General features: G+C 29.0%; 1 protein-coding gene across 4 annotated transcripts in view; it reads right to left on the bottom strand.

Moving 5' to 3' along the window:
- Window positions 1-12,388, bottom strand: part of LOC129963549 (eukaryotic translation initiation factor 4E-binding protein Mextli homolog) — a 44,240-nt gene that overhangs the window by 17,941 nt on the left and 13,911 nt on the right. For all 4 annotated transcript variants that reach the window (XM_056078001.1, XM_056078000.1, XM_056077999.1 and 1 more), the window contains exon 2: window positions 1,296-1,437. In XM_056078001.1, the coding sequence (XP_055933976.1) occupies window positions 1,296-1,425 (130 nt within the window). In that variant the 5' untranslated portion in view covers window positions 1,426-1,437. The remainder of the gene's footprint in view (window positions 1-1,295; window positions 1,438-12,388) is intronic.

Here is a 12,388-nt window from a genome sequence, read left to right as displayed (position 1 = left end):
ATTATGTTGTCATTCATTTTAGCAGAAATCATTAGAGTACTAGTGGAAGTTGCAAATTGGAAAAAAGTAAAGGATTTCTGAATAAGGAATTTTTATACTGATATATTAAAAACTTATATTGTATAAAAGCAAATAATTTTCATTAATAAAAAAAATTGACAAAACAATTACATCATTGAAACTATAATATAATAACATGAATTAATGTATAATTTATTCCTCAAAATTTTCTTTATATAAATCTTTTTATTAACTTATTTTAAAATTTTACATTTCATTTCCTTTAAAATTTTTGCAACTCTTCTTCAAGAGTACATGGAATAACAAAATGAACCAATGAAACATTAAAAAAAAGACATAAATTTAAAGGGAAAAGAATCTTAAAGGAGTCAAAGTGATCAACAGTCTTAAAGCTATCACAGGTAAACAAATATGCTCAGTTGCAGTTTTGTGCAAGGCACTACTATTACGCCTTAAAAACTTGGGGAAATCGCAAAATCTATTTTACATATATAATACTTCTAAGTCAGTGGAAACTTAAAACATTGGGCGGGGAGGAGGTCTCTAAACACTTTTGCATCTTTGATTACAATTTGCTACCATCTACCAACCAGCTATGATGAGATTTAACTATAAATGTGTTATTTGACTTATTTGTGTGCATACATATGTTTTTATCTAGGCACCACACATTTTCCATATAGAAATGGCAGCAGATAAAAAAACAAGCAGAAGAAGAATGCAAAGCAAGAACAAAGCATGGTTTAATTCCTCTTCTCCATAAGCAGAAAAAGATTAAAGGTTGCACAGATATCAACTTGGTGAATCATAGATTTGTTCTAAGGAATATGATTAATTCCCTCCAATATTTATTTTTGTAATAATACAATTTTTTTTTTGTATGGTGTTTATTGAATCTAATGGGGTAGGAATGCTGTTGTATAATTGTGTAACAACTTATCTTATTGATGAGTTATTTCATTATTACAATGGATATTAAAATACAAATCCTTATTCAAGAATAATTAGTTGAACCATCAAATTATACATGAACTTCCTAAAAAAAAAAAAAAAAAGAATATACTTATTTCTCAAGAATTATTCCAAAAATGACAAGTGTTAATTCAAAGATTATTATGAAAATCTTTGCTTGCCATCAAATGAAGAGTGAATGAACCAATATATTATAAAAATTCTTTAATACAGCCTATTTGGAATCACACTCCTTAGTTTCAGTTTAAAACATTTTACCAAAACCTTTATAAAATAAAAACTATAACTAAAAGGAAGCTTACCTTCTCTTGACTTTTGCACCACAGTGTCTTTGGGATCAGGGATATTAAATTTTGGTTCAGATGGAACAGATTTTAAAGGTCGAGGTTTTTTCAGAGGTTCTCTAACACTTCTGACAGTTTTTGCACTCATTTTGAATATATTCTAAAAAGAACATAAATAATATGGTAAAATATAACAATATAGTTAAACATAAAAATGTCAACAACACAGAAAGTTATAAAAAAGAATTAACAAATAAAACTACGAAAAATAAATAAAATGCATATTTTAAAAGAAAACAAAACTATATAAAACATTAAGAATTAAAAATGTCATATAATACAGAAAAAAAATTATAAATCAAGTTTCAAGAATGTAAGAAAAATTTAAAATTATACAGTACAATAAAGAAATAAAGGAAAGAAAATTTAGACTAGAAAATGTATCCGCTCCCCGCCTCTTTAAGAATTTAACAACAACAGAAAAATTTCTTAAAGAATGCTAATTCAACTTTGTAACATAGTAACATCATAAAACTAAAATTAAATTTTATGCTTATAAAAAAACGAATACATTAATTTAAAAAATATTATGAAAGGACATTAAACTTACAAAAATAATGTGATTGAATTATCTATTTATTATATTGAAGTCTTGTTTCAAACTAAGTTAAGAATTTATACATTTTCTTGAACACTTGAAAGATCGTATTTTCCTACTACTTAGAAAGACTGTGTTAGTCATTTTGATCAATTTTTTTAAATAATCAAAAACCACACTTTTTCCAAGATTTGTTTGCTAAAATAAGTTTTTAAATATATTTTGCTAAATTTTACATTTTGATCACATTTTGTGTGCAGGAGAGAATGAAAATTTCATGTCAGAGAATTTCTGTATGTAGATCTTTTTTTAAGCATGAATGATTTGTGTATTTCTTACTTGTATGTTCCAAAGTACTAAATCCTTTATTTTGTAATGTTTTAATTAATTTTAATGATGAACAGAAATGATTCATCATAGCCCCCCCCCCCCCCCCCCAACATGAAATGGTTTTGTCAAGTAGTCTAAAGCATGTTCTCAAATAATTTCACTGACGTGTCTGTATCCATTTTCTCCCCTAAACCTGGAAGAACATAAACCAAATAATTGAATCAAATATCAGTTACTGTACAAAATTTGATCCCGAATTTATATGCTTCTTAAGGTACTTAGGATATAAACGAACTAAATAAATTTTCATAGAATAATTACTCATCTTATGTTTTCATCTGTTGTATCATACAGGAACTCGTTTATTGAATAAGACTTTTGATGTTCGAGTAAATTGATTTGTTCGAAGCCCTTTGAATCTTGTTGCTTTGAGATTATACCGTAAATTTTTATTATTTCTTCCAACGCATGGTCAGCCATTGTTTCAATATCAAAACTAAATTCAGCAACATTTGTATTTTTTTTTTTTTTTTTTTTTTTTTACTGCAGTTTCCTTTTAGTAGCAGAATTTGTTTACATTACGAGAGAAAATATATGTCTAACAGATGATGAAATGAATAAAAAGAAGTGAAAATCCTCAAAATTAATGAATAGCAGTCATCATCAATCAGTCATATCAATCATCAGAATATCAGTGTTCTTAGCATCAATAATAATTAGTAAAAGCAAATAATTTTTCTTATGAAACTTTATGAATAGCTGGAAAATGATGAATAGACAAGAAATCGAAGCAAAGGAAAATAAGATCGTTAGAAATTCGATCCTTCCGTCTTACTAGTGTTAATTGTGTATCATCAAACAAATACTACACATAAGCAAACTCTGCTCTCTCCTAGGCATGAAATCATAGTAACGAAATTTAAAATGACCATACAACTTTAAATGCGTAGCATAGATTATATAAACTTAAAAATTTAATCATTCGAAATTTCAAAAAATAAAAATTACAATATAAATTAGTTCGAAGGTGAAAAGAGTCACTAAATCACGAAAAACTATTCATTTTCAAGCTTTTTCTTTATATAAAACAAAATATAAATCACCTGGACACGAAATATTTAAATGGAAAACTTAATTAACCAAAGTTTTTATATCGAAAATTTAATGCATATACCAATTGTGTTATGAAATAAGCTAATCAAAATAAGTTAATCTTCTTTGCATTAAGTTTCAAATAATTTGATAAAAATGAGATATTCCGATAAAAATGGTTAACTAAAATTTGACTTTATTTTATTTTATTTTTTTTAACAAATATAACTTACTTTTTTCTTTAATGAAATATTTACAATTATCAAAAAAGGGTTGACATTTTTTTAAACAAAACAAATTTACTTAAAAGAAAATAAATTCATAATTATATGTATATGTACTTATATTTAAAACTCTTAATTTAACCAAATTAATTTCCAAAACTTTATCTTAATTTAGCCCATAGTTATTTCATTCTCTTATTTCCTGATCCAATTTCACTTTCGGTTTAATTAATTCAACTGAAACTGTATAAAAATTACTGCGCAATCACTTCTACGTATCAAATGGAAGTGATCCCTTCGTTGCCCTTGACAAAGGCCAACACCTGCACTGAATTGACATGTGGCCGGAAATCCCATATCATATAAGATTAGTGGTCATTTGTTTCGTCCCGTTTCTTACTTTTGTTTCGCGCTGTTGTGGACGTGTCTTGTTCGCGCCTGCTTGTAAATAAATTGCTTTCCCGGAATGAATATTAAAGAGATTTAAAAAATCCAAAGCGTTTTATATGTCTTCAAACCTGCCTTCTACTCTTCAGAAATATACTTACATATATATATATATATATATGTAAGCTTATTTTGGTTGAAGCAGAATGCAGGTTCGAAGACATTGAAGAGACAATTTACATTTTAAAATTATTTTCAATATCCATTCCGGGAAAGCATAATTATTTATAGGCAGAGATGCGGACAAGGCACGTCCGCCATAGCGCGACACAAAAGCAGAAGTAAGGAAGGGAAGGCAGGAAACAAATGATCACTAGTCTTATATAACATGGAATTTCTGGACACGTGTCGATTGAATACTTGTGTTCACCTTGGTAAGGTCAACGGAGGAATCATTTTTACTTGATACGTAGAACTATTTACGCAGTAATTTTAACAAAACTTCAGTGGATATTGGATCAAGAAATAAGAGATTGAAATTACTATGGGCTTAAATTAAGAGATTAAAATAAACCTTTGGAAATTAATTTGGTTTAAATTAAGAGTTTAAATATCATTACATATATATACAAATTTAATTTAAATCCTAATTCCCTAATTTTTATCCAAAATAAGTCCATGTTTCTATTCTAAAATATCTTATTTCCTGATCCAATTCCCACTTTTTTTTTTTTATTTATTTAAATATTTCCAATACGCGCTTAACAAAATTGCTGGCTCCATTGGTTCCCACATCGAGAGCCAAGGGATAAAAATCTTGAACAGTTAAGCATCTTTTTCAATACATAAGATTTCCTTGCTTAATCGACACAGGTCAAAGAAATCCCTATCAGAATCTTATAGTAAAATCACTGAAGGGGCAAATTTCTCCGTTATTTTGCTCTGGTATCGCGATGTAGACTGACGCATCGTTTTATCGCTTATCAATAAAAGCTAAATAAAACTGTCCTGATCCCGTAATGTACAGTCAAACCTCGCTTAACAAGTACCACTCATGAAGAGTGATTCTCATAACAAGAAAAACAAAATGAAATAAATAATAATAACTCCCCTTAATGAATGGTATTTTGCAAAACGAGTGACGAAGAGGGATCTTAACATTACATGTAGAATCTTGCCTGCATCTCGGCATCAATCTGTGTTTAATGTTTGATTGCTGGTGATTTTTTTCCCTCAAATTAATAGCGAAAATGTAAAACATATAGTTAATAGAAGCGTCAAAAACATAACAAAAAGCAAACAACAGAAAAAAAAAAAAAAACGCGACACATAAGAATCATGGTTCCCAATTTGAGAGAGACGTATTTCTATGATTTGTGAGCACAAATACAAGTATCGCAAAGAGCAGCATTCTGTGTTCCAGCAAGAACTTATGGAAGAGATTTCGATAAAAGAGTAGGATGAGGCGGTTTGGATTGAGCGATGATAGAACCTGGGACCTTGTGGTTCGCAGTCCAGTAACATGACCACGATACAAAAGCAATTGCTCGGGTATCGTAGCTGTTAAATGGCTTATAAGCTTTCACCACAAAGACATAACTGCCTCTACAGAGTCAACATTCCACTGAAATAGGAAAGACGCTGAAAGAATGGGAAACTGTTGCATCGTATGTTGAGATCCTAATAAGGCAATAGTTATGTGTGATAAAGTTGTGTCCTAATTTCGCCAAATTTAGAAGAACCACCAAAACTAAATGTCTTTGGGCAAGCAAGAAAGTAAGTATTATAAATCTGTTTGGGCATTTTTATCGAAATGAAAAGCATTATCTTATTTTACATTATTCCATAGGGATTTTTTTTTTAAAACTCTAATGAGCGTTTTGCATTACGAGTCACATTTGGATACGGATTATGCTCAGTAAGCGAAGTTCCACTGTAGCTTCAAAGTTTAAGCTGATCAACCTGAAAATAAAATCTTTTTTTGCTTCAGTTGACATTACGTACGCATCCATTTCAAAATTATGTTTGATTTTGTCTTTTCAGATGTACTGATCCATTTGCAGTTAAGTAAAGAGAAGATTTTATCTCATGAACTTAAAAATGAATATTAACTCCAGTTTAAAGGAGCAAGTATATTAATCGTTCTGAAAATAATGTAATTATTTTTACACAAGTAATATTTTAAATTCATTGGCTCTTTTTTTTAAAAATGCTTCTGATTTTTATTTATTTGTCAATTTTTATCTGTGAATATATCAAAGTTGTGAAGAAAAATAAAGACGCAAAATTATTATTGTTATTTTGTTTAGACATTCACAAAACTTCGTTATTTTATGTTGCGATTTCGTTGACATTTATCTTGTCACGGTCCACACCTTGTGAGTTCAGCTAATTTATAATTTTATTGAAATATTTTCTTTAACATTTAACAGTCTTTCGATCTCAGATGAGGAAATGGGAAAGATTTCCACGAAACAGAAGGAAATCTATAACAGCAGATTACAATTAAGCTTTACATGCACAGCTGAGTGTAAATTCATTATTAGTTTTTTAAACTTAGTAATTTTTATAAGTTGGATACTTTCAGTAAACAGCGTCGCGATAAACGAAGACAACGAGATTTCCCACATCTTGTTAAAATGTTCAAAATATACAGTCTACAGAGACGCGCTCTGAAAAAAAAAAAAAAAAAAAAAAACTTTAACATCGAACATTTCTTTTGCTTTCATTTTGTCTGAAGCTCTCGCAAGCAAACATCATCTAAGCATCTTAATTCAAGACCTCAAGTATTTTGATATCCATTAACTGTAACTTTTTCTTATGGGATCCTATCCATTAACTGTAACCATTAACTATCCATTTTTCCTATCCATTAACTGTAACTTAACTCCTATGGGATAACAGCCTTTGTCGCTATATCCCTCACAGTTTATATTCGAGTTCAAGCGTCGACAATACCACAATGGTTCAAAATACTCAGGCCAGACCATTGTACCTCAGCTATCCAAATGTGGCATGAATTACATCTCGGGTAACAAGAGATTACCAAAAAAAGAGCTTCTACAAAAATTTCCTTAGATTTCCAGCAATTGAAATTTTTATGTTTTTCCAATAATTTTATACATATCACACAAAAACCATATTTCCATCATTTTAAAATTAAAAATATTTTTTCTTCTCAGAATATCAATTCAATTCCTTTCAATGTTTTCCAATAATTTAAATAATTTTTTAGGAATTTCTTAAAGCAAACTTTACAACAATACTTTTTATGATTTTTGGTTACTACGCTCAACTTTTTGAGCCAGGACTCGCTTCAAATTACCCAGTTCGACAAAGTCTTGACTAGAAAAAAATCTAGGGGTTAAAAGACAATTTCCGACTAGCCGTTCATATGGAAGGGATGATTTCATTGTTATCGTGCATGAAAAATTACCCAAGTTTCGAGATACTGAAATTCTCACACTAGCCGGGGCTCATAAAATTAAAAACTCGCGATGTAATGATAACAAATACATTTTTTAATAAGCAAGTTATAAATAATAATAGATATAGATAAACGAATCAAGCCTAAAATAATACCATGCTATCGAATCTAGGTCAACAAATTTGAATATTTTTTAATTTTTTCCTTTTTGTAGATTATCTTTATTATCCCAATTCTGTTACGATTGGCCTACTTTTATTTTATTTTTTAATTCTATGCGGAGCATTTTTTAAAAATTCTTCTAAAAACTGCATGAACTTTTATTCATTTTTATCACTTTACATTACCAATTTGAAATAGGGCACGAGAATCCACAACTTCCTAACTTTTCACTGTTTTACCACAGCGCCAATAAACGAATATCTCAAAAGAATTAACATTTCTTTCATGGCATTTTGATAAATTGAGTTTTATCTCTCCCCAACCAGACCTAAATATTCAATTTCGCAGACTAGTTCTTCGCTTAAACTTCGCTGAAGCGTTTATAAGCTTCTAATCAGAAAACGAATACACAGATAAGTAAGCGCTTATTTTATTTATCTTCTGTTTGACAAATTTATTTAGCCAAAAGACAATATTTTAATAATCTTGTAATGTACGGAATAAAGAAATTTTAATATAGTTGAAATTATGAATGCTTGGATTGAACTTTAAAAAAATAATAAAAAAGGGGAACGCCATTTGACAGGATTTGGAAAAAAAAATTATATTAAATAAACATTAAAAAGTTTTAAATTAAAATGTAAAACACCGAGAAAGATTTTTATACTATCAGTCACCACTTTTAAGTCTATAGACAAATATTATATAACTTCAAGACAATATATTATCGATAATCTTTAAACAACAAATTCGAAGCTCAAATTATCAAAACATTATTTCTTTTACATAGATCACAGTCTTTTCTTTTGGAAGTAATATCTTTAATATTAAAATAAGAGTGAAGAATAATATTTTTATTATTATTAACGATTTTCATGAGATAAAAAAAATTAAATATTTATATTTTTGGAAAACAATTCAAAGAATGACAGGAAAAAAAAAAAGTCCAAGACAATTAAAATGTTATAGATAAAATATGGTAAACTGAGACAAAGTTCCACTAAAATTGTTAATTGCTTTCAGTAAAGCATGCTTCATTTACAAAAGTTCCACAAATAAGATGCATGAAACAAATTCGTAATGCCATAGTTTAGCTTACACAATTCAATAAACTGCACATTTTCATTCGCTTTACAACGCTGTAATGTTTTCTACAACATTAAATATTTTTGACTCAAACATTTAAAAATATTTTCACATAGTTGTCTTCTTTTACGTAAATATGACCATGAAAAGTGAAAGATGAAAGAAAGTTCCCTAGTTAAGAACTATTATGAAATAAATTTTTACGAAAATAAAAGAAATGATATGATGCTCGATGGATCTGCAGAGACAAATCGTATTTGTATTTGACTTTACACCACTTCTAATCCGGTAACAACTGCATCCCGAATTATTTATATATTTAAAAAAGGGCTTTTAATAACCAAGATAAATAATCATCAAAGTTCATATCCGCTAAAACAAAGGTTAAGAACGAAAAAGCAGATAAGGATTCTATAATTATTTTCCTGAAAATAAAACTGAAAGATATTGATGAGAGATAAAGATAAAATCGAACATATTTATCTTAAGATTACAGAGCAAGGCTGTCTAATTTAGAGCACCTCTTTAAACAAAAATTTGAATTTTTAGAATTTTTAAGAGGCAAGTCTCATTTATGCATGTGCTAGAAATGAATGGATGGATATATATATATATTACAATGAAAAAAGATTTTTCTTAATTTAGTCAATTTGTATTATATTTTAAATTTTTATAAAGTCAACTTCTTAATAAAAGCTTTTCTCTCTCCCCCCCCCCCACACACAAAGAACCGAAAATTTTTAATTTGTGAAAGAAAGATCAAATTAAGTAAATCAAACATCTTTGTATCCCAAATCAACAAAATCTTTACTAATACTACTCTACAGAGACAAATACCTAATGTATGGCCGCTTGTCTAACAGCTACCTAATTTGCCACTTAAATATTTTTGTAGAGTGAGAATTTGTAAAACGAAGATTTTTTTTTAATGAAATTGTAAATACAATTTTAATTAATTAAAAATTGATTGGAATTTCTGCGTCTTCCACGATTACTTATGAGTATAATGCAACATAAAAATGTTTCCAGCATCTTAAAAGAAAAATCCTCTTTCCAATGATATCAGCATTTTTAACCGTTTATTTATTTCTATTTTAAGCAATTAAAAAAATTAAGCATATTTTATAATAATATATTTAATTGCCGGAGTGAAATTCAAATCGCTCTCATTACTGATTAATCACGAAATAAAAATTAGAATTATTTTTTATATCGAATAGGTTTTAACATAAAAGTACTCTTTGAGTAAAATATTTGAAATTTTTTTTTTAAACGTGCATTTAAATTAAGGTTTAATTAACTTCAAAATCAAACAATGGTGAACATTTTTAAGACACTTAGAGAAAAAAGTTTCAATTGATATAGCATAAAGGGAGAGAAACAAGGTCCAGATAATGAACCAATTACATTATTTGAATAGCCATTTATTTTCTAACCATATATTTTTACTTTCTTGTATATGCAGTATAAAGTATTGTAATCGTCACGAAATTCGAACTCGAGATTTTGACGAATCTTCACGCTTCAGCCCTCCTTGAGTTCGAAAAATCCATTTCTGAAAATGTCCGTTTGTCTGTCTTTGATGAAATTTGGTATACAGTCTTAACACCAAATTTGTAGATTTCGATCAAATTTTGAGCAAAATCTATTCAGAGGAACTCCGTCTGTCTGGCTATTCAAGTATACGTTAACTGCAAAACGAAAAGAGCTAGATGCATAAAATATGGTACACAGATTTAACGTCTAGACATGATACATAACATTTGTAGAAAACTATCAAATTTTGAAAAAAAAAATCCAAAAAGCTGCTGCGTCAGTTTGCAATTTCAGAAACATGTAAATGCAATAAATCAAAAACGCAATGACTTAAATATATCAAAATTGGCATGAGATTTTGTGTTTACAAGTGTAGTTTTGTGTCAAATTTTGGTTTCTGTTTGTTCGTAAAAATGTGTGTAAAATGCAAATTTGATTCGTAAATACTACTAACGCATGCCAAGGTTTGGTTTGGTTATATTAACGTCCCGTTTGAAGCAACACTAGGGCTATTTGGGGACGGACCTCGTAATTTGGAACCACGGTCAGATGACGAGGACGACACCTGAGCTGGCACCACCCTCTCCACACCACACCAGCGGGAGGACGTTTGGTCATGACGGATTTAACGTGCAACAGACCCCCTTACACGACGGTTCTTCGGTGGAATCGGGCCCCGAACCTGAAACCCTCCGGTTCCGAAGCCGAGACCTTACCACCAGGCCACCGCGGCCTCCACGCATGCCAGGGATTAAATCGCCAAAACACTCGCCACGGATCACATGATAGATTAAGTAAAAATGCTAAATTCATGCCAATTATTAATATTTCGTAGTTAATATCATGCAAGGCGTTTTCTGGGATAACACCTTTATTAGAATCTACGCGAGGACGCTTTGGGAAGACCTATCTTGTTGATTTATAACTAAGAGCGTCTGTTAAAATAAATTGTAACTTCAATTCTTTTACAATAATGAATGTTGTAGCAATGTAGCAAATTATATTTTAAAAAAATATGCATTAATCCTTTAAAGGGCCATTTTTTTCTAGTCATATTATGTTAAAATATTTTTAGGCTTGAAATTAGAATAAGAAAAGGGATTCATTTACTTACTATAAATTTAATTTGATTAATTAATTGATTTAGTTAATTAATAATTAAGTAACCAATCAAGACACATCATTTTGACTGAGATAAAGAACGGAAGCATCTAAGTTTCTGACTTACTAAAAAAATGTGTCAGAACTTATGCCAACCTACATAAGTTCATACAAAGATTGATCAATTTAGTGGGAAGCATACTTCCCACGGCCCTAGAAAGGGTTAAAGAGATAAGAAGTTTTCTAAATTTTATTTACAAACAAAAAGAATCATATTTAAACTATCACACTATTCTAAAATAGACTATTCATATTTTAAATCTAAAAAAAAAAGTAATGCATTTAAGAAAGACATTGATTAAAAAATATAGTAAAGTAAAAAAAAAAAAAAAAAAAAAAAAAAATATTAAAGTGAAATGTAAAACAAATAGAGATCAGAAATTTCTAAAAATACATTTCTGCATAAGGAAATATATGTAGTGTACCTAAAACACCTTTTAGTACAACCTAGTTAATGTTAAATGCAATAATATAAGAAATATATTTTTCTGTTTTTTTTTTCATTAAACTTTTATGTCTTTATCTTTTTTTTTCTCATTACGATAATGTCAATTAATATTTCTGAAACATGATAAAATCAAAATCAAATCTATAAACAAATTTGAAGGATTTTTTTTCAAGAATAATCAAACTCCTTCGACATCGTGCTAAGAGATAAAAGCCTTAGATAAATAAAATGCTGCTATTTCCAGCAGTCTACAAAAGTCAAAACATTCACAAAGCTCCTATTGACCTTGATGAATCATGACTATCTAAATCCAGATGAAAAAAATCCGGCTTAGTTGAATAAAGACAGTAGTACACAGTCACATTTTGATTCATAGGCCAGATAACCAAAACAAAAAGGCATTATCGGTGCGCGAAATAATTGAATAGACAAAACATTAAATTTCAACGCTCCATCGATTAAGTGAACACAAAATCTAGATAGTATTTTTCAAAGGAGAAGCATTGATTGGGTATACATAATATGACCAGATATCCCGGATTAAATGCCACAGCATTGAATGAGATGTTCTGAAAGGATAGTCTTGAATTTAATTTATCGGGAAACAGTTTAAATTAAAAAAAATTACAGATGTAAATTTTAAAAAGATAAAAGAAATTC

Source organism: Argiope bruennichi, chromosome 3 (genome assembly GCF_947563725.1).
Source record: "Argiope bruennichi chromosome 3, qqArgBrue1.1, whole genome shotgun sequence".
NCBI lineage: Eukaryota > Metazoa > Arthropoda > Arachnida > Araneae > Araneidae > Argiope > Argiope bruennichi.
Note: the sequence above shows the minus strand (reverse complement) of the source record. Positions and strands in the feature narration are given on the sequence as shown.